Source organism: Pongo abelii, chromosome 1 (assembly GCF_028885655.2).
Source record: "Pongo abelii isolate AG06213 chromosome 1, NHGRI_mPonAbe1-v2.0_pri, whole genome shotgun sequence".
NCBI classification, from domain to species: Eukaryota; Metazoa; Chordata; class Mammalia; order Primates; family Hominidae; genus Pongo; species Pongo abelii.
This window is the reverse complement of record NC_071985.2, coordinates 92991918-93015490: the sequence shown is the minus strand read 5'-3', so window position 1 is coordinate 93015490 and position 23573 is coordinate 92991918. Positions and strand designations below refer to the sequence as shown.

General features: G+C 44.7%; 1 protein-coding gene across 1 annotated transcript in view; it reads right to left on the bottom strand.

Moving 5' to 3' along the window:
* Nucleotides 1–12828: 12828 nt before the first annotated feature.
* Nucleotides 12829–23573, bottom strand: part of FCRL5 (Fc receptor like 5) — a 54615-nt gene continuing 43870 nt past the window's right edge. The window contains exons 11-17 of the mRNA XM_054548634.2: nucleotides 20533–20808; nucleotides 19947–20063; nucleotides 19251–19278; nucleotides 18172–18254; nucleotides 17901–17969; nucleotides 15314–15345; nucleotides 12829–15236 (exon numbers count right to left, since the gene is read on the bottom strand). Coding sequence (XP_054404609.1) covers nucleotides 15147–15236; nucleotides 15314–15345; nucleotides 17901–17969; nucleotides 18172–18254; nucleotides 19251–19278; nucleotides 19947–20063; nucleotides 20533–20808 — 695 coding nt within the window. The 3' untranslated portion in view covers nucleotides 12829–15146. The remainder of the gene's footprint in view (nucleotides 15237–15313; nucleotides 15346–17900; nucleotides 17970–18171; nucleotides 18255–19250; nucleotides 19279–19946; nucleotides 20064–20532; nucleotides 20809–23573) is intronic.

Below are 23573 nucleotides of genomic sequence, written 5' to 3'. Positions count from 1 at the left end.
TTTAGAAGGCAAACCTTGGCTGCAGTTAGCACACAATTAAAGCAATTTACCAAGTTTTACCTTAAAGTTAAAAATGTCTAGGAATTAATTGAAACTACTAGAAATAGATTTACATGCAAGGTGTGTAAGAACACTAAAATTTGTTTTTTAGTAAAATGTTATAAGAAGGCATGGAAATGTAAACTTTTGCCTAGGATTAAAGGATTGTTTTGAGTTAGATATGAAAAGCTGAAAGTTCAAAGAAGTGGTGGAAGAACTGTGGAAATTAATCTTGCAGAAGAGGTTCTCTGTGTGAATGTATTAATTAAATTCAAAGGGGTTATAAAAGGTTTCTGCTTCTTTAAATTTCAAAGTCATCAATTTGGCAAAAAGTTTATGGTAATCTAGAACTTTATTCAAGTGCTTTAAACACATTTAACAGCCTTCCCAAAATCAAACTTAAGTTTCAAAATTGTCTTTCTTGAAACCTAGCTTTTCAGATGCTTCAGAGGGCCCCTGAAGTGTCCAGAAAAGACAGGTAAATGGGATTATTTGACATGTTTAGGTACCTGGGGTTGCCAAAATGATGTTCAATTTTCTTTAGGTTATATCTTGGAGAATAATGCTAATATATGTTCCAAAATTGTGTGGAATTTCTAAAATTCTAATTTCTGAATTCTGAGTATATGCTATCAATCATAATTAAGGTTTTTTATATTAAGTTATTGTGAGTCATGGAGATAACCAAACCTCTTTGTCAATTATGTTTCTAACTGTAACTGCCCTGGACATTTTGCTATTCACAGATAATTGTTGTTTTGTTTTAATCCTTTAAAAGATGGTTTATAATGAACTATAGAATTTTAACAGGTACTCTCAAATACAGGCTTCTGATAACTTTAGAGATTATAATACTGGAATAAAGGAAAACGTACAGGATTCATGAAGAGCTGAAATGTTCATGAATGTCAAGCAAAACAAGAGTTAACTAAATGGACTGAACTTGGAAAGCTGAAGCAACCTTTTTGACTTTTGCTTAGAATATTGCTGGTCCTTGTTTTGTTTTTCAGAGTCAAGGAAACTTATTTTGAAATATTTATAGCCTTTAGTAATTAAGTAACGTGTGTCGATGAAAAGAGTCAAACTCTGTAAAATATTTTAAGAGATTTATTCTGAGCCAAATATGAGTAACTATGGCCTGTAACACAGCCCTCAGGAGGTCCTAAGAACATGTGCCTAAGGTGGTTGGGGTACAGCCTGGTTTTATATATTTTAGGGAGGCATGAGACATCAATGAAATACATTTAAGAAATACATTGGTTTGGTTCAGAAAGGCAGGACAACTCAAAGCACGGGCTTCCAGGCTATAGGTAAATTTAAATATTTTCTGGTTGACAATTGGTTGACCTGGGATTAATGAAAAGGAATGTTCAGGTTAAGGTAAAGGATTGTGGAGACCAAGTTTTATTGTGCAGAGGAAACTCTCAGATAGCAGACTTTAGAGATAGCAGGTTGTAAAATGTTTCTTATTGGACTTAAAATGGTGCCTGGCTGTTAGTTGATTATCTCCTGGGTCTGGGAAGCAAGGAAAACAAATGGGAAAGGGGATTTTCTATAGAATGTGGATTTTTCCCATAAGAGACTCTGCAGGTCAATTTCAAGGTATGGCAAGAAAATATACTTTGGGGTTAAACATTTCAATTTTCTTCCTTGTTATGCCAGAGTCAGATTGGAAAGTAAGTCATGATATACAGGGTTAAAATAAAGCCCATCTGATGAGAATTTATGGTTTGTAGGGCATGACTCATTAGACCCTTTGGGTAGGAATTTGGGCAAGATAAAGAATCAGAGCTTAGTCCTCAGGTATATACATGTTTGTTTCTCTCTGCCTGGTTCCTCTAGACTTTGGAAACTATCTGTGAGTATTCTTATGGCAATATAGTTTTTTTCATCAGTGCACAAAGTATCCATTTTTCTTTTGCAACAGGACCCAATTAGAAAAAATGGTTATTCTACCAAGGGTTTGACTGGAAGGGCATACTTCCCTTTAAGGAGTCAATCTTGACTTACAGAGCCAATAAAAGCCTCATGGAAGTGTGGCCTCACATCCTCCCCTACACAGTCTCTGTACAAGTTTCCTGACCTGTGGTCAGTAAAGAATGTGACTTTCTAACAGGTCTAGGAGCTCCAAGTTTATCTTGGGACCTTAAAAGGAGAGGACCACTCAACTCACAGGTATTTCAGGATACAAACCCATAGCTGGGTTGGTTCAACTTTAAAAGGTCTTATCTGAGATGGCTTGTGGAACAGAATTCCATCAAGGCCAATCCAAAAGGCCTATGTAGAAATAATTATTCTTGTTGCACTTTATGGAAATAATCAGGCCAAGTATAAAACTAAAGTCTATTTTGTAAACCCTCAGTCCTATGATGATTTGTTTTTTAACAAACATGAGGACTAACTAGAGGCAGAGAAATTATGTTTCAAAGCTTATCATATATTTGTCATTAAATTCTAAATGCACTAGTTGTTTGTAAGTTTTCGCCTATATTTTAGGATAACCCTGCTTGTTCCTATGAACCAACCAGCAATCTCCAGCTGCAGCTCAGAAAGAACAAGATGTATGGGTAATGTAGAAATCTGGATCGATATTCTAGTTCTGAGCAATTATCCTGCAAATCCCGCCAGGTGATGGGAATAAATAGGATGCCCATCACGTGAAGGTTTCTTTTCTAGGAAAGTAACACCAAGGGAGCTAACCAAAGCCAAGGACCATGCACCCAAATCCTAGCAAGCATAACTGTAGGCACCAGTTATCTGGGTGTGTCACAAGACATCCTTTTCTTTCCCTTGTTGGAGGAAGACTCAGTTCCACAGTTTCACCTTAGCATTTGGCTTATGATAAGGAGTCCATGCAACCCCCTGAGAAACATTTTTGTCCCAAACTCAATTCCAAGCTTCAGGTCAATGCTATAAGAAAGAGAACTGGGCCGGGCGTGGTGGCTCGTGCCCATAATCCCAGCAGTTTGGGAGGCCGAAGTGGGTGGATCACGAGGTCAGGAGATCGAGACCATCCCGGCTAACACGGTGAAACCCCATCTCTGCTAAAAAATACAAAAAATTAGCCAGGCTTGGTAGCAGGCGCCTGTAGTCCCAGCTACTCGGGAGGCTGAGGCAGGAGAATGGCATGAACCTGGGAGGCAGAGCTTGAGAGTGAGCCGAGATCTTGCCACTGCACTCCAGCCTGGGTGAGAGAGCAAGACTCTGTCTAACAAAAAAAAAAAAAAAAAAAGAAAGAAAGAAAGAAAGAGAACTGGATCTAACAGATCCAGAGGCAGGCAACTACAAAGGTTAAAAGGCACAGCGCAGGTGAGCGTGGCTAATTCCTGCTGATTAAGCCAACCCCGAGCTTGCTATTTCATGGATAAAGGCCACATTAATGTCCATGGCATAAATGAGATCTAGGGAACTCCAAGACTACCAACAGCAGGGGAGATACGGCATACATTGGTAAGAGTGGATGATTCCCACCCTGAAGGGCCCCCTGCTTCATGGGTGCAAACCTCTTTTGCACTCATGCTGGACCTGCCTAGGTCGCCAGGACTTGGGGATACAAGGATGGAAGAGGAAAGAGGAGAATTTTCCTTCTCTCCGTCACATGCCCCGGGTATCTGCTAGGAAGAGAAGGGAGCCAGGGATGTCTGCTCCCCTTTTTCTGGATGGGTAGCCATTCATCTTTAGTCTGTACCCCTTCCAAATGCATCCTGAACCTCTGGGACTCCTTTAACAGGTGCCTCTTTTTTTCCTTTCTCCTTCTCTGTCCTCTCTTCGCTAATAGGTAATTGTGTCTCTGTACTACAAGACACTCCCTTCAGATGCATCCTACAAACTGGAAAGAGTTAATTTTCCAAACCTTAAACTGGTTGGCTTAGGATTGGGCTCAGGGGAAGGGAACCCAGAAGCCCAACATGCTGGCAAAAGGGTAAAGTATTTTAACCAATTGGGCTTTTGGCCTCCCTCTTCCTGTGCAAACTGGTAAAAGGCCTCACAATTTTTGAGCTGTCCTTAACCCTCCCCTTGTTTCATATTGATACATGTTTTCTAATAACATAGTTTGTCTCTTCTTGCCTTCAAGCCATCAAACTCCAAATAGTCATGCAACTGGAGCCTCTGACAATGTCCCCTTCTGCTGGGAAACCTTAAATAGACCTTTGAGGGAGCTCAGACTGTTGTTTCCCCAAAACAGCTTCCCTTGTCAGCAGGAAGCAGTTAAGCTGGGTCTTCATCCTTATCCTTAATCTAACAGTAGTTAGATGTATTTCTTTAGAAAGGGGGATGAGACAGCCGGGTGGGAGGGGGCTCCACAGAAAAACTCTAACCAGCCTGTGCACTGGGGTAGAGCCACAGAAGTTCACGCCCTTTGTGGGGAGGAGTCGGGCCCCCTCCTCTTCCTGTGGGGAACCTGGGATTCCAAGGGCAGGCGGGAAGCGCTCTAGCAGGGACTCTGGCATTCCAAGAGTTCCTGTTTGCTCCTTTTCTTCCTCTTTACCCAATAAAAACCTGTCTTACTCACCATTAAAATTGTCTGTGAGCCTGAATTTTCGTGACCATGGGACAAAGAACCCCATTTTTAGCTGAACGAAGATAAAGTCCTGCAACACATGTTATTGTGTGTTTCTGGAGTTTGTTCATTTTTTTAGTTGCTGAATAGGATTCCATTGTATGGAATTTGTCCAATTTGTTTATCCATTTCCCTATTAAGGGGTTTTTGGGTTGTTTCCAGTTTTGGGTGACTATAAACAAAACTGCTGAAAATATACATGTATAGGTTCTTCTGTAAATCTCAGCTTTCATTTCATTTGGGTAAAACCTAGGGGGGAATTTCTGGGTTGTACAGCAAGTGTATGCTTAACTTTATAGGAAATTGCCAAACTGAGAAGCAGTTTCTAAAATGTTTATGAATATTTTAGTCTTCAGAACTGCTCGGGATGGGTACTGCTATTATTCCACTCCCAGGTGCTCAGCTCTCCTGGTCTGAGCAGCTTGCTGCAGTCACAAAGTTGGCATGTGGTGGATCTAGGGAAGGTGGGCTCAGGCACTCTCGCTTGATGCAAGTACTGCTCTCTGCTTCAGTTTCTGTTTTCTCACGACTGGCTTCCTTTGCTTTCTCACAGTCTCTGCCCTCCTAATGCAGGCTGGCCCAGCCCAGATTTCTGTGAACCTCCTCCATCAGGACATTTTCCCCGTGGTGGTGCCATATGGGGCTGCCCATGCCCTGAGAACTGCAGCTGTGTGCTGAATGCCAGCTCTGCTGCTGGCAAGCCACTGGCCTCCAGCTGCTGCCTCCCTTTGCCCCATTCCCTGTCAGGGTCCCAAAGAGACAGAGCAGTCAGCTCTCCTGGCTACTCTGCTCAGAGCCCCGCACAGCCCAGGAACCTAGTGACACCTATTGGACATTTGTTAGAACTGTGGCTGTACTTGAGTTCAACGTGCAACAAGAAGGCTCTGATGCAGCTTCACATTAAATAGGCACATATGTGGCAAAAGGATACGTGCTCATGTTTAAAAATTCAAACAGCTGGTACAGACATACAATAAAAAGTAAAGTTTCTTCTCCCTATAGCTCGCGTTTACTCCTGTGATTAGAGTTTTCTGTTTTTAATTATCTGGTCAGCACACAAATATAAATAACATGATAAAACGTGGAAATCCTTGATTTATCCACTTTACATAGTGTGTTAGTCCATTCTCTCTTGCTATGAAGACATGTTTGAGACTGGATAATTTATAAAGAAAAGAGGTTTAATAGCTCACGGTTCTGCAGGCTGCACAGGAGGCATGACGCTGGCATCTGCTCAGCTTCTGGGAGGCTTCCGGAAACTTACCATCATGACCGAAGGCAAAGTGGGAGCAGGTGCATCACATGGCCATAGTGGGAGCAAGAGAGAGAGGGAGAGTGTAGGGGGAGGTGCCACACACTTGTAAACAACCAGATCTCACAGTAACTCACTATTGTGAGGACATTACCAAGGCGGATGGTGCTAAACCATTCATGAGAAATCTGCCCCAGAGATCCAATCACCTCCCACTGGGCCCCACCTCCAACACTGGGGATTACATTTTAAAATGAGATTTGGGCAAGAATACACATCCAAACTATACTAGATGGTGTCTATTAACTACATTGTAGGAAAGATCAAGAATTTAGGGCATTATAGGGCTTTCCTGTCTTCCTGTCCCCTTTACTTCCTGGTTTCAATCTGTAGTATGACTAGGTTTTTCTAATGGCTAGCTTTATGCTTTAAAAAAGTACCTAAATTTCAGTTTCTTTCTTTTTCTTTTCTTTTTTTTTTATTTTCTTGAGATGGAGTCTCACTCTCTCGCCTAGGCTGGAGTGCAGTGGAGAAATTTCAGCTCACTGCAACATCCACCCCCCGGGTTCAAGCAATTCTCCTGCCTCAGCCTCCTGAGTAGCTGGGATTACAGGTGTGTGCCACCATGCCTGGTTAATTTTTGTATTTTTATTAGTGACAGGGTTGTACCTTGTTGACCAAGCTGGTCTCAAACTCCTGGCTCAAATGATTCACCGGCCTTGGTCTCCCAAAGTGCTGGGATTACAGCTGTGAGTCACTGCACCCAGCCAAATCTCAATTTTTTGATGTATTATTTTTAGAAAAAGTCTATATTGATTCTCCACTACACACACACACACATACACACAGTTAGTGCATGTAGACTTTCCTCTGTTTTCCACCTCCAGATTTCTGTAAGCCATAATATTACTTTTCTGTTGCACATGTTTACAGAATTTGAATACTGAAGTAGCCATAATTAAGTGTTCTGTGCTTGAAGTTGATTCTAAAAATTGAAAACCCTTAAACAGTATTTAAGGCATTATGATTATGTAAACACAGTTCACTGCAGAACCAAGTACTGTGATTAGGCCCACAGAAAAGGAAATAAAATACTGTGTAATTAAACCTTGGGCACTCAAAGGAGAATGTTCTATGAATAAAGGTCTCTTTTCTCCACTCCGTTAATTATCCAGTTACCCACACTTCAGTTGCTTCAAATTTGAACCACAACTTTCTTAGACTGCCTTGTTTTCCCTGGATTTCTAATTGTCATTCTATTTGCTGTAATTTTTATTGAAGAATAACATATCTCATCTGATTGTTTAGAATTGACTTAGACCTGCTTAGAATCTTTATTCTGTGTTCTTATTTCTATAATTTCTGGAGTGGAAGTGACTTGCTCTGGTGGAAGTGGCACAGTCTTCACCGAGTCCTCTGACTTTTTGGATGCATTGTTTTTTGGGGCTGCTTTGTAGCTGTCAGCTTGGATTTTTTTCTGGCACTCCTGTGCTACATCAGTATAACATGGTGGTTAAGAGTGGGCCTCCTGAGTTTGAAACTGCTTCATATTAATTCTGTGGTCTTGGATAACTGGATCTCAGCACTGTGGCATCTTCATCTGTAAAACGGGCACAATACAGCTCTCTTATAAGTTATTTTGAGATGGAGTGAGACAATATATGTAGTACTGTTAGGACAATGACCAATAAATGATAAATCTAATATTTTGGTGGATTTTGCAAGGGAGAGGAGCAATGGGGTGTGTGCTCATTTGGCCATCCTGAATTGGCAGACAAGACATATTTCTGAAGTAGTCAAGAAGTCCCACCTCGTCACTATGTACATCCTCAATGCCCTCATGCCATCTTCAATGCCAATGACTGACATGTACGTCTCCAGAGCTCCCTCCTGAATCCAGCCTTCCGTCGCTGACTGTCTCCTTGACATCTCCACCTGCATGTCCATTGCTCAAAACAAAAGTTCTGATCCTCTCCTCTAACTTGTTCCACTTACAGTGTTCTCTACCTCAGGATGGAGCTGCCATCCTTCTAGAGTCTCAGGCCAAATATTTTGGAATCATGTTGATTCTTCTCTTTCTCTTCAATCTTCATTTCATCCATCAGAAAATTCTGGATACTTTAGCTTCAAGATATGCCCAGTATTCCATCACTTCTGACCCCACCACCTTCACCCCATCTCAACTGTCATAATCTCTCACCTGGATGGTGTAGTGGTCTCCTAACTGGCCTCCCTGCCTCCACGTGGTTCTCTGCTGTCTAGCCCCAAACTTGTTGGGTGTGATCCTATTTTATGCCGTCTTCTTGGGGCACTCCTCCCTCTGACTCCCATATGCTGTCCAAATGGCCATGGAACATTTCATGCCTTTGTTCAGATCACCATCTCCGTGAGGCCTTCCTCGACCACTCTTTATTGTTGCAGCCTCCTCTGGGCATCCTAATCCTCCTATTTGGCTCTATTTCTTCTTTTTCATGGCACATGCCACCTTCTAAATCATGACATAAGTTACATACTTATCATGTTTAGCGTTCACTGTCTGTTTCCTCTGCTAGAATGTCAGCTCCTTGAGGGCAGAATTTTTTTAATCTGCCTTGTTTACCAATGTATTCCAAGTACTTAGTACAGCAAGCACCTGGATCAGTTGTAGGTACAGAATATGAATACATATGAATAAGAATTCTCAGTTGTAGGCAAAATTGAGGATGTGCGTAGGGCAAGGTGGGTCTTCTTGATGACTTCTCAACAATTCTCAGTTGTAGGCACTGAATATGAATTCATACTAAATAAGAACACATACTCAGTGAAGGAGTTTGCGAATGATAGTGAGGAGAGTGGAGGAGCTCCCACACTGCCTTGCCCCATGGTTTAGCTATTGAAGGTGACACAAGAAGGAGGCAGTTTGGCTCGTAAGTACAGGGAGCAGACTCTCCTTAAGGGTAAGAGTGACAGGGAGGTCACTTTCAGAGTGCAAGAAGGGTGACAGGAAACATGAGCATGAGCAGGGCCTGATGGTCTCAAGGGCCCCTTCCAGCTCTAACCTTCGGTGATTTCAGGCCAGGTGAGGTGCTGAGCTCCCTGGCCCCAGAGGCATTCCAGCATAGGCTGGCTGATGTCTCAGCAGGGATGCTGTGGAGGTGCCCAAGCATGAGAAAAGTACAAGAAGTGGATGCCCTCAAGGCCATCTCTAGTAATAAGACTCGAAAAGTAAACAACTCACCCCTCCCTGACCACTCCCACACCCCAGAGCCTGAAGCCTGGAGTCCCTGGGCCAGCTGGGGAGGGTCCTCCTGAGCCATTCCCTCACCCTCCCTACACCCCTGTTACCCCACGGTTATGGCCACAGCAGCTCCTCCTCCTTCCCTTCCCACACAGAGCTCATTCTATTTTCGGTGAGGCCAGGTGACAGTGACCTTGACAGAGAGCGCAGCCTGGTCAGATGGAAGGAAGGCAAGTGAGGGGCACCTGCCTCTCAGCCTTACTCTCCCATGTCTTCCCCCAACTCTCCTCCATCCACCAACATGGCCACAAGGACGCCTCTGGACCAGATCTATCCATCGGGTTTGCTCTGTGGTGCCCCACTAGGAGACACAGGTGGACGTGGTGTTCAGAGGTATGGGACAAACACATAAGATGGACGAGAGCAATGGGGGAGAGATGGGAAAGGAGGCTGGGGCCAGGTGTGGAGGACACGTCCCTGAGGTACCCAGCAGCCTGAACACTCTCATTTTATCTCTTTTCATCAGAGTCCTTAATCTCTTAAACTGCCTGATGCCAAGAAACATAGAGCTGCAGGATATGCTCGGCCCCACCCATGAAATTTGTATTTATTCAAAGCCTTCTTATAAGCAAACATGTTCTTTTGTCAATAAGCGACCTGGAACAGTGTCTCTGGGGACATCACCCCTTTGCTTTTATTTCTCTGGAAAATGATTACAGAACATTCAAATCAGAAAGATTTTATGAATTTATGTAATCCCTGAAATGCTGAGTTTATGCATTCCCACCCCTCCCATCTAATTATCCCATTCCCCTCACATTAAAAAGAAGACCAGATTATTTTCCATCATTTTCTTCGGAAGTATGCTTTTTTTCTTTTTTTGAGATGGAGTCTTGCTCTGTCACCCAGACTGGAGTGCAGTGGTGCAGTCTCAGCTCACTGCAAGCTCCGCCTCTGGGTTCATGCCATTCTCCTGTCTCAGCCTCCCGAGTATCTGGGACTACAGGCACCCGCCACCACGCCCGGCTAATTTTTTATATTTTTAGTAGAGATGGGGTTTCACTGTGTTAGCCAGGATGGTCTTGATATCCTGACCTCGTGATCCACCCGCCTCGGCCTCCCAAAGTGCTGGGATTACAGGCGTGAGCCACTGCGCCCGGCCCTGAAGTATGTTTTTGCAATTCAGCAGGTGCTCCACTGTAATGATGGGGAAGGGACCAAGAAAGGCAAATAGAAAGCAATGCAAACTTTGTAACAAACACAGGCACCTCCCCACCTGCTTCCGTGAACACCTGCATGGCGTTCTCAAACCTTACCTCCTTCCATACGTAATTCAGTCAAGCAGCTGTTATTTCTTTTCCAGTTTTATAGACAAGGTAACCAGAGCTCAGAGAAGTTAAACAGCAATGGGTAGTGGCCTGTACAGGAGCCAGGCCTTCCGGCTCTAAATCTCATGTGCTCTTTTCCTGCTTCACAAATGCCTCTCCCCAAATAGGACTCTGTGGCCCACGATACTCACTGAGGACATTTGGTGAAGTGACTAAGCGTGGACTCCGGGGATGCACATTTCTAGCTCTGACTTACTATTGTGTGGTCTTAGTCTAAACTAATTTCTTTAAGTCTCAGTTACCTCATCTGTAAAATAGGGATGTGGCAGGCCAATTCTCCCTGATAGTCACACAGACAGGCCTGCATGACAGTCACTCAGACAGGCCTGCATAGCACCCCAGCTACACAGACAAATTTCCACAGCACTGCCTTAACATTGAGCAAATAGTTAAACCTAGGGAAATTGGTGCCCAGACATCAAAACTGGAAATGAAACATACGGTCAGTAGGAGCCTTGCATGGGCTTCTCCCTAACCTGGAGCAAGCCAAAATAATAGAGACAGTCATAGATTCCTAGTGCCAGGACCTGTCTCTGGTCAATGAAATCTGAGATGAGTCAAGGTAACAGAGGCAGCTGTTTGAATAGATTCATTGGAGAGTCTAAGACAGCTCTCCGGACCAAACCGTAAAGGAGATAAGAGAGAAATAATCACTCCACTACCACAGTAGACAGGCCTTGAAGGTATTGGAGGCCTTTTAATTGGACTTAGCAAGTTTTCTTTTTTTTTGCCTCTGACCTTCTAGTTGAAACAAAATTAGTTACCAATAGACTTAGGTGAATGCTATACTGCACAGAGGCACATAACCCCAACTTATATAAGCACTAAGAAAATTGTAACACTTTGAGTTGGACTGATGGAATTATCTCTGGCCTTCTCACTGTATCTAGTTACAGCAATAAATTCCCTTCTTTGCTAGTTTGTCTGCTTCTCATTATTGGGCCTTGAGAAAACGCAGCCGAACTCAGCTTGGTTCCAGGAAAGGGACAGTAATGGATACGTATTGCATAGGCCTGCTATGCACCCTAAATAAGATAATTTATGCAAAAAGCTTAGCATAAGGTATGACACATTAATTCCTTAATAAGTAGTAGTTATTCTTATGGCAAGCTCTCTGTTGAGTGGGCAGTATTAATCAGAGGAGATTGGAAGAGGGGAAAGACTATTGTCTAGTTGAGGTAAAATTAGGAGACATGAAACAGATCAGCTAGATGTCAAAGAGACAGGTGGACTTTGAGAAGTGACAAAAGACAAAACAAAAAGAGGAAGTGGGCATAATCTTAGAATATTTCTTTTAACCACAAACGTGAGGGAAGCTGAGCCTCTCTTCTCTTTGAGGAGACCCTGAAAGTAACAGCTCAGAGATCTGAACCAACTGAGAAACAACCCCAAAAAATGTGTGGAGCCGAGAGACCACCTTAAGTTTATGTGTCAACTTGACTGGGCCACAGAGTGTCCAGACATTTGGTCAAACATGATTCTGAGTGTTTTGTGAGGGTCTCTCTGGGTGAGATGAACATGTGAATAATTAGACTAAATAGAGCAGATTGCCCTCCCTAATGTGGGTGGGGAACATCCAGTCTGTTGAAGGCCTGAATAAAACAAAAGGGCTGATTGTTCTTCTAGTAAGGGGGAACTCTTCCTGCCTTGGGCTGGGACATAAGTTTTTTAGCCTTCAGACTCAAACTGAAAAATGGCTCTTCTTGGGTCTTGAGCTTGCTGGCATTTGGACTGAAAGAAACTATACTATTGGCTCTCCAACTTGCTGACTGCAGATCTTAGGATATGTCAGCCTCTACAGTCACAAGAGCCATACTGCTCTCCTAGTATGTGGGGCTGTCCCCTCAAAGAAACATTCTGCCTCTGTGGAGCCTCCTGAGACCACTGTTGGGCAGTTGAGATTTTGTCCCTCAAGAACTTGAGTCCACTCCAGGCCACACTATATTCGAGGCTGAGGTTTGCTCTTTGTTTGCCCATTCTAAATTATAGATAGACCCATTTCACTGGGTCTGTCCTATCCCAGGCTAAAGCATGGGGAATTTGTTCACTTTCTCCTTCCTCTTCACTCAGGACCAGCACAAGGCTGCAAACTAGAAAAATGTATCTGTTCTAAAGACAGAAGCCTTCCCTCTCACGGAAGTCCAGTCTTGAGAGCAGATGCTTAGCCCGCCCATTTGGTTCCACACCCTTGTTAATCATTGTGTTTGTCAGTGTTCTCTAGAGAAACCGAAACAACAGGATGTGTGTGCTTGTGTGTGTGTGATTTTTTTGTGTGTACTCACATGTATCCATGGGGTAACCACACAGATATACACCTCATCTGTGTACACAAACACATATACATTTATACACACACATACACATGCACACATACAGAGAGATTGGTTTATTAGAATGAATTAGCTCTTGTGACTGTAGAGGCTGACATGTTTCAAGATCTGCAGTCAGCAGGCTGGAGATCCAGGAGATCCAATAGTGTAGTTTCTTTCAGTCCAGCAAGCTCAAGACCCAAGAAGAGCCATTTTTCAGTTTGCGTCTGGAAGCAGAAAAACTTATGTCCCAGCCCAAAGCAGGAGGAGTTCCCCCTTACTTGAGGAAGAATCAGCCCTTTTGTTATATTCAGGCCTTCAACAGACTGGACAGGGTCCACCCACGTTAGGGTGGAGTTTGTTCTGCCACTGTGCGGTTATCATTCTGGGATGGGGGGTACCTGACTCTCCCAATGAGAAATTCTAAATTTCCTCTTTTGAGCCTGGTGCCTCCGCCTTCTCAGAACTGCATAGGGCGTGAGCTTTGTTGGTGATGTGACCTCCAGAACAGACTGTGAGCAGATTTTTTTTTTTAATCCTGAGCCTATGCTTACTGCTCTCCTTCTTGACTTTCAACTAGGCCTAAAAAAGCGGCCTCGGTGGGAATGCATTTCTCTTGCTCCACTTCTATTTTAGTTGCATATCTGTAGTGATGACAAATGCCTCCAGCCTTGTGCTCTGCAAGGCTGCACTGGGCTGCATACAGGCTCCTGTCTCAGGTGTCTGGTTTCCTCCTTGAAAGGTTGGGGCAGCAGAGCCAGCCCTGTCTATCTGGGCAAGGCCCTGACACTTGGAAGCATGAAAAGCCATGTGGCAGGTGGAGTGAGCTTCCAATGCCCTTGGAAGGATTTTATTTCAGGGCCATGGGGCTTAAAAGTGATCACTGTACAATCCACTGGGATCAAAGATCAAGATAATATGTGATGGATATCATAAAAGTGGAATAGAACATCCCATTGCTCAGAGATGGGAGAACAACTCTGAATGGAGAGGGCTCACGTATACATTTACCCTTTTCTTGGGAAAGTGTGAGCCCTGAGGTGGGGAAACAAAGATAGTGGCAGCTACTTTCTCCTTCCCAGGGTGGCTGATGAAAGCCAACATGTCACAGAGAAGAAGCTCTCTCAGCAACAGCAGCTGGTGGTGCTGTGGCCAAGGGCTGGCCAGGGAGCAGCATGATCTGTGTGAATCGAGTTGGGCCCTGGGCAGCCAGAGCCACACACTGCCTCTCCATGGGCCTCTGCTGAGACCTACAGGGCCTCAAATGCATGCAGTGCGGTCCCAGGACCAGCAGCATCAGCATCCCCTGGGAACATGTTAGAATGGCAGTCTCAGGCTCTACGCAGACCCACCGAATCAGTATCTGTATTTTCACAGGATCCTCAGGTGATCCACAAGCACATGAAAGTGTGAGAAGCCCTTCCTCTTGCTGAACAGTTGCATCACCCAAGCTCCTTCTCTTCCATTGTTTCTTACTCAGGGAAGCCAGAATACCTCCTGGATTTCCTAGGAAGTGCACTGGATTTTATGCCAGTTTGATTACCCACAGTTTTCTTCCTCATTCATTCATTCATTCATTCATTCATTCATTCATTCACTCGGACAGTCAGTCAAATAGTAATTGAGCACCTCCTGTGTTCCAGTATGTGTTCTGTCTGCACTCCTGGTCCTCCTGGCCTTGACTTGCTGGGTTACTTCTGTTAGGATGGGAAGTACTTGGGACCTGGTGTATGAAAGCCACTTACTTGGGCAGGTAGACACTGACACATGAGTAGGAGAGAAGTTACCTTGGTGTCAAGTGCCGACTTCAGAGTTTGAGACAGGTGGAGGAGTGTGAAATGCAGCCCGTGGGGAGATCCATTACATGTCCCATGTGCACAGGCTGTGTGCTGTCCCATTTGGCAGCACACTGCAGTAGCCGCACCAGGCTGATGACAATTGAGAAATGCATCCACCCAAAGCAGGAACTCTGTGTTGGAGTTTAGGAGCACCTGAGCTGTTAGGCCAGCCCGGCATCTCCTGAAGGCCCACTCTCCCTTTGTGTGGTAAGAACCCCTCTGTGGGGGTGTGATGGGAGCAGTACTCAGAATAGCAACCACAGCTGAAGCCCACTAAGGAATCCAGGAGATGTGCTGGGCCCTGGGGTGGGAGCACCCTGCCACTGGATTAAACAACCTGCCAGTCAGGGTTGTAACTGGGAAATAGGTGAGAGTCCAGCAGGGCCCTGCATTCTGGTCAGACTGAGAATGAGGACATGTGAAACAAAGGCCAGTAGATATGGTCTGGGGCAGCCTAAATCTTCCCACTTCAATGCTGCTTCTCCCCCAAGGGGAACTTTGGGGTGCAGAGGCTGAAACAGCAGTTGCAGAGACGTGTGGACTCATCTGTGAGGAGCTGAGGAAGCCAAGAACAGGGATCCGGAGACCGGGGTTGACGCCACCTTAACTTCAGAGTAGATGATAGGGGAACCCTAGGAAGCAAGAGCACATGCGTGAGGACCAGGGTGGGCCTGGGGGTGGGGGAGGGCATGCAGAAGGGGAGACTCACCTTGTTCCTGAGATGCCTGGGGTCAGAGGCCACTGTGGAAAGAGGAAAGTGTTCAGTTGTGGAAGACTGGCGTGGGGCTTTTCCCTTGCGCCTGCGCTGTAAGGCCAGCCCTGAGCCTCCTGGAGGCCCGCTGTCCCTCTGTGTGGTGAGTCAGTCATTCCTCTTAGTTGGTGCTCACCCAGTCTCGCTCCATTCCTAACTCCCTCAGCCTCTCAGCACGGACAGACCCTCTCTTCAACTCCCCTTCACACTTTGTGGCCCACTCTGAGCTGCCTAGAGGCTCTCAAGAGAAAGACATTTGTCTTTTATCTAGTTAGTTATTTGAGCATAATTGGTATTATTGTTCTGGGAAGGTGTGGCAGGAAAAGTTTTAGAGAGCACACTCCATTAGGGTCTAGGCCACCTGAAACTGAGCCTGCCGCCTGTCTTGTCACCTCTGTGGATGGGGAAAGTCACTCAACGTCTCTTGCCTCAGTTGCCTCATCTATATGATGGGAATAAAAATATCCTCTGCCTGTAAGGTTGTGGTGAAGGTATATGAGTTTACACATACGTGTGAGCACATGTATCTGTGTGTCTGTGCATATATTATTTCTATCATCTGTCATGTGTTGAGCAGTTTCTATGTGTCGGGTACAGTCTTGATTGCTATATTCAATACATTTTCTCTCTCTCTATTATCGTATGTATGCATGCCATAGTTCTATATAAGTGCTACAGGTATAGTTCTAAGAGCTATCCATACAAATAGAGTGTATTTATTTATTGCACTTACAGAACTACACCCAGCACATAATAGGAACTATTCAGCACATGATAGATATTATAAATTATTATTGTTATATTATCATCAAACTGGAGAGAAATATGACATTCTCCAGACAAGGCTCTGCCCTTTTGGCTTGGAATGAGCATCAGGACTCCCTGGAATTGCATGAAGAAGCAGAGTTTGGTCCAGAGTTTGGACTCTGGAGAAGACTGTTTGGTGATTGACTGTAAGATTTCAGGCAAGTCATTTAAGTTGTCTATGCCTTGGTTTCCTCATCTGTAAAATGGGAGTAGCAACAGCACGTACCTCAAAGGGGCTTGTAAGAGTGAATGAGTTCATATGTCTCAGAGGGGTGCTATAGAACCAAGAATGAGGCACAAACACAATTCACTTGACTTTATATAAGAAAAATTGGAAAACCAGAGAGGGAAGCACACTGGCTAAAATCACGCAGCACTTTTTATGAAGCAGAGGTAGAAAGAAAAGCCTGCCCCGAAGCACTTTGTTCCTCTTTCCTGCTCCGAGTAAGGAGGCAGCCGGGCTGGGATTCCCTTATTTCAAACCACCGACTGTGAGTGAGGGTTGATGACACAGCCAGACCTCCAGCATGTAGTCATCGTCACAGCTGCTCAACCCTCTGCAGTTTCAACAGCATTTCCACACCTATTTTCTCATTTAGTCCCCACAGTTACCCCATGAAACAGCATGGTAGCTGTAATAATGCGCCCCCAAAGATGTCACGCCCTAATTGCTGCAACCTGTGACTATATTACCCTAAATGGAAAAGAGGACCTTTCAGATGTGATTAGGATTACAGACCCTGAGATAGGGAGATTATTCTGGGTTATCCAGATGGGCCCAATATACTCATATGACTCCCTAAAACCCAAGGACTTTTCTCAGGTGAGGTCAGAAGGAGGCCTGTCTGTGGAAGAATGGTTAGAGGAATGTGACTTTCCTGGCTTTGGGAAAGGAAGGGGACACAGGCGCAGGAAAGTGGATGGGCCTCCAGGGAGGAACACAGCCCTGCCAATACCATGATTTTAGCCCAGTGAGACCGGTGTCAGACTTCTGACCCACAGAGCTGTAAGATGATAAATTTGTACTGCTTCATCCCCCCAGATTTATGGTAATTTGTCACAGCAGCAATCAGAAACTGGTACAGGTAGGTAGGTGCTATGGACTAAATATTTGTGTTGCTCTCCAAATGTATGGGTTAAAACCTAATCCTCAATGTGATGGCATTTGGAGGTGGAGCCTTTGGGTGACAATTATGTCATGATGATTATCATGATCAGACATGAGAGATGATCTCTCCCTCTCTCTCTGCTGTGTGGGGGATACAGCAAGGAGTCATCTGTCTGGAAAATGGGAATAGGGCCCTCACTAAGAACCTGACCATGCTGGCACCTTGATCTTGGACTTCCAGCCTCCAGAATTGTGAGAAATAGATATTAGTTCTTTAAGTCACCTAGTTTATGGTACTCTGTTACAGGAGCCAGAACTGACTAAGACAGTAGGGAAGTAGTCACAGTTTATGGATAGGGATACTGAAGCTCTGAGAGGTTAAGCGAATGCCCAAAAAGATAGTTTTGTTATTCGGGTTATACTGGGGCTCTCTGCAGAGAATAGGGAAAGGAGAGTGCAGGGGAGGCTTGGATTCACCTGAAGCAGTGTAGGCACAAATAAAGAAGACCCATGACCCTGTGGGAGGGGCGGCTCTATGCCTGTCAGGCTCAGATCTGCTGAGTGGGTAGAAACTGAGCTATACTGTCTAAGTTGAGGGTGGGCCAGAACAGAGACATCCTTGGGTCTTACCTGCATGTTTCTTTTTCTCTTGGATGATCCGGACTTCTGAGTAAACCACATTTTCTCCTCTGGGATTTGCTTAGAAAGAAGTTGAAGTTTCAGAGGATGCTGAGGTTCTTGCCTCTCGTTAGAGATACTTCCTCCTCCCCCAGCCAGAGTCTCTTTTCTGGAAGGACTAGAGCCCTCTAAGCCTCGGCATAGTCCCTCCCCATCTCCTGCCCCACCACTTTCCCACACCAGCCCTCTGGCTTCTGCCAAATGCAGGATCCTCAGGCCTCACCGTTACTGTACACTGGTTGCAGCTCTTCCCAGCCTGGTACATTGTGATAGGTGGGCTCTTGGGAGTCTGAGTCTGAAGGGCTCCTGTGAGACAGAGAAACGTGAATGTTTCTTAGGAATCCAGACAAAGTAGCTATAATGATCACTCCCAGTGAGTGACTTCTTACTGCAGGGTGGCTGCCAGGCCTGGAAACATGAACAAGTACGTAACAAATTTCCCATGGGCATTCTATTATGAATCATAATCGTATTATATATGTTTCCAGGCTTTATGGTCATCTAGTATGCAACAGGCATGGTGCTGCTGCTTACAGCAATACGATGTTAGTTCTATTTCATCCTTGTTTTGCAGCTGAAACAAACGGAGGCTCCAAGAACTGACTTATGAAGATCATGTAACCAGAAAGGGGATGAGCCAAGGCTCAAAGCTGGCTCCGAAGCCTGCATGCTCAGAGAGATCAGTGACCAGAAGGCTCCGAGGTGCTCTACATGGTTTGGATGCTGCTATCGTGGGCTTGCCCAGGGATAGCTATGAGTCTTTGTGTGGCTCCTACAGTCAGCCTTAGGGATACAAGATGGTGGCCCCTTCTTCACAGGGACTACCTCCTGCTGGCAGAGTGACTTCTCTGGGTGGCCAAGTTGTGCGGCTCCATCTTCTCAGTTGTTATCACAAGAGGTATTGATGAGATTAGCATCTCCAGAGATTTCTAGGTTGACTGAGCTAAGGTCATCTCAAGATATGGAAAGACTTGGTGGTCATAGTGGTCATTCAGACAACCAAGCCAACAATGGTCCAAGGATGTGGGTTAATAAATGAAAAGGCAATTAATACTTGATGAGATAACAGCCTATACAGCTAAGGGGGTGGGTGCAAAGGTCCTGGGAATTGCCTTGAGTTATCCCCAGGGAGGTACAACAGGTAGTGGCCACACCCCAGCTCAGCAGCACCTGGCAGAAACTGTGCTCTTGGTAATCATCAGATTCAATTCCATTTTTCCACCCTGTGGACATTTCACACAGGGTGATACTTCACACAGGAATCAGCTCAGGAATCACAGAGGAATGCAGCTCAGCTCTTACCTGGCGGGGTCAGAGGCAGGCTTTCTCCCTGTAAAGGAAAGCAGAGGAGCATTGGATTCAGGAAGATGAGACCCTCAGTGGGGCACAGCTCAGGCAAGGCTCACTTAGAAACTGCCAGGAGTTGCTGTCACTGAAGGTTGAATCCTTCTTTGTTATGTCCCAGAGAGGTAGCAGATTGGGCAAAAACTACTGACCCTGCCAGAGGGGTTTGCTATGATGTGAAACGGGAGTCCACAATCCGTAATCCTTTAACCTGGAGATTTTAAAGATAATGATTGGTAGCTGCAGGCAGGAAAACAGACTTGATCAATTATAAAAATAGTGTACATTTAAAAAATCGGAAAATTACCGAATCCTATCTGGTTTCTATTTTCATTTCTATTTCTCTGAGTTTTTCTCCTCCTCTTCCCATTCGTTGGGGGGGTCTTGTAAGGGTCCAGAGGAAGACACTCTGTAGTTTATGATGTTGGATAAACTACATCTCATCAAGACGTCCCCCACCTTATAGGTCTGTTTTGGAAACTGTGCATTTGGTAAAAGCAATTCTGGAGGACCCAGCGGGAAAGGAAAAGGATTGAGGGACAGAGCGGATGAGCTCTTGCGAGCCTGGGATCGTCACAAAGGCAGCATGAGGCCCAAGGGAGCGTTGCTGGGAAGGGCATGAACTCAAGCCAAGGTGTGCCCAGAGTCACCCACCTGCTTTTCTCGAGAGCCAGCAGTAGAGCAGCAGTGCCCCAGCAGCAAAGCCTGCTATGCTGAGCAGGCCCCCGGTGACGCCTGTGGCAAAAGGGCCACTTCTGTTCGCGGTCAGCCCTGAGGGGGAGACCCTGTGTGTGAGCCAGAGGAGAGGCTGTGGTCTGGAACTGCCCGCTCCCGGAAGCTGCTGCCTGGGCCTGAGGGTGAACCTAGGTGAACAGGTCCCCGGCAGCTAAGCAGGGGCTGGTGTGGCACAGAAGATGGCTCCCATCTTTGTGAGGAAGCCATCTCTGCGCCTGAGGCAAGTGTCCAGGGTCAGGGTTGCCGGTGGCCAGTGAGAGAGGAGGCAGCCAGGTGAGGACCTCTAAAGTCAGTGGCGCTCTTGCCCCCCGCCCGCCAACCCGCACTCTCAGCCCCAACGCCATCGCTTCAGAAGCACTTCAGGAAATATAGCAGTTTAGAGAGCTGCCAGCTGTGTTACTTCTCCCTGAGGAGTGCCTTCCTGATCAAGCACTGTGTGGGTTATCAGAGGGTCCACGGAGGAAACATTTTGTCCGCATCTGTGGCCCGGGCACGGGAAACTTACCTGTGATATAAAGTGTCACTGTCTCACTGCGCTGGGCCCCGAGGCCATTGTCAGCCTCACAGGAGTAGTTTCCAGAGTGTTCTGCAGTCAGAGAGAGGTTGAAGGACGCTCCTCCAGAGGGGGCCGAGCTATTTCCTAAGGTGACATCCTCATGATAAAACCGGTACAGGATCAGGGGAGAGCCTCTCAGGGCCTCACAGTGAAGCTCCAGCAGGTCCCCCACCGCAGCATGGGCCCCGGGAGCCCTGAGGGTGAGGATGGGGCGAGATACCGGAACTGAAAGAGAAAAAAAGTCAACAGCAGTTTCTGCTTCTAACATATTTGTAAGAAACAAAAGGTATCATAAACAAATGTAAAAAGTCATATCTCAATCTTGGAAAGTAAATTAAAATATAGATGATAAAGCTAATTACTTTGACCTACTAATAGTTTTCAGTGTACAAAAATATCCAATAGAAGACTGTAAAAAGTGTATAAATCACTGAAAACTTCAAATAGACAATAAATATATAAAAAGATTCTCGTCTTCATTACTAATTAACGAAACACAAAGACAACCATACAATACTATTCTTTTTTCTATTTTTCAGGTTGGCAAAGCTTAACCTGATCATACTGATTAGCTTGTAGATAAACAGGCACCTACATATGCCCTTGGTGGTAATACAAATTTAACATACTTCCTTGAATGGCAACTTGGCAATATCTACAAAATTTAAAGTGCACATAAACTCTGACCCAACAAATCTGCTTCTAGTGGGCCAGGTATAGTGGCTCACACCTGTAATCCCAGCAATTTGGGAGTGTGAGGCAGGAGGATCACTTGAGCCCAGGAGTTCAAGTCCTACTTCTAGGGCCATCTCCTTTAGGGATACTGACATAAAATACGCCAATATATTTCTACAAGAATTTCTATTGTACCATTTTTATAAGAGCTAAAAATTAGAGACAACCTACTGGATTGGGTAATGAAATATAAATGATATCCAAGATGCATTTCTTAAACAAAAGTCAGGATGTATTTTTAAGTTAAAAAATGCAACTGGTATAACTATATGTGTAATATTATTCTAGCTTTCTAAAAATTATATACCTTTAGGTTTGTAGAATATTCCTAGAAGCATACAAATGAAACAATTAACAGTGGTTATGTCTGGAGAATATGTGCGTAAGAAGTGATATGAGCAGGTAGAAAGAGACCTTTACTTTTCAATATTGGCCCTTTTGCATTATTTGATTTTTTTAATCACAAATATTTATGTGTTCTTTCAGAATAACAAATTACTAAAAACTAAAATGTTGTGTTAAAAAGTGGCCACAATGGATGAGAAGATGTCATCATGTATCAGACTAATGTGAAGAGTTAGAGAGGACCATGCTTCAACCTGGCTTTACCCTGGCTAGCTGTGTGTCTGCAAGCTAGTTACTTCACTTCTCTAAACCTCAGTTTCTTTTCTGAAAATAGGGGATACAATGGCTTAAAATTTATCCTCACAGGTTTATCTTAGTAATTAAATGAGATATTGCATATTAAACATTTAGCACAGAGCCTGGAACCTGGTGAAGGCTCAGTGAGTGTTGATGATGATGACATTGGTCATGATGATAATAAGAAATAATATTTCCTTTTCTGGCAGTTCCTGGTCTCTATGACCTGGGTCCTAGTTTCAGGATTCAGACACAATTCATTCAGGCTGGGCAAGAAACCCTTTAGCTGTGATAACAGCAGCAGCAGAAATAACATGCATTTGCGACAGAGAATTATAGAAACAAGGGAGTGAGGATGAGAAGAAAATCACGAAATCATAAGTATAGAACGTGGGAGGTATGATGTGTTGGCTTGCTGTACTGTGAGGAAAGATGGAGCAGCCCTCGGTCCATGGTACATGCCTGTGTGCTGGCCCTAAGGGATAGGAGTGTAAACTGTGTGGGGATAGCCCCTGCAAATCTCAGGAAAATTGGTTGAGGTTGGTGCTGCTGGTTGGGGAAGAAGAATGAGCTGACTGAATGGGAAAACCCAAATCTGAAGTCATCACCTCCTGGATAACAATGAGATGGTTGCACTGGCTACTTTGTGAGATGCTGGATCCTGGGTTAGCATGCCCAGATCAACCTGCTTATGTGACTCTGTCTATTCCTTATGATACCCAGGCACCTTGCCAAAGGGAATAAGAGCATCAGTGTATATTTTGCTTTACGTGACTGGAATGTTGATTGCATACCACTGTATGGTCTGCTGTTTCTCCAGGATATATTCCAGGGGCAGGTACAACCTGCTTTGACTTTTGCACATCTCCTTCTAGGAACCTGTAAGTCTGCATAATCCATATTCCCTGTCTACCAAAATCATAGAATTCTAGGACAAGGGATGATCATGATTTTCATCTAGTCTGATTTTCCCAATTTATGGGTGTGGAAATTGAGGTCAGAATGGGAAAAGGTGCTTGGCCAATGTCATACAGCTAGTTATCTTCCGAGCCAAGTCTAGAAGATTCATCTCAACACCCCTTAGCATACTTTTGCTAAACACCAGGTCTCTCTAAACAGAGGTTTCAAAGTTTGGCTTGTAGGAGGTCATCACCAAAAAGATTCAAAGCTCACTAGAAGCAGCTTTCCTTGGGTTATTACACTTAATTGAAAGAGATCAAAGAACAGCTTCGAGAATAGAGGAATTTGGGTGATGGATGTCCATTTCCATTCCATGTCATCCTGCTCCCCATTCTCCACCCTGGTCACCTGTGTCCCTTGCTTTAAAGATCATCAAGTGTGTCTCCTGAAGGGCTGTACACATAGCTTATGCTAACATAGGATTTTTAATGTGGAAATGTAAGGAACATTTACATCCCCAGTAATGAAAGTAACTCAAGAGTAGAGGCTTGTTAGAAGTCAATGAGAGAAGAATCTTGACAAGAAACAGCCTAACCTTTTCTAGGGCAGAGAAACATATACTCAGAATTCTTTGGTTTCACTTTCATGTGATAATTTCAGTTCAGAATATAGTTTATGTTCTAAAAAAGTCTTATTTGCATTTTTAGTGAGGT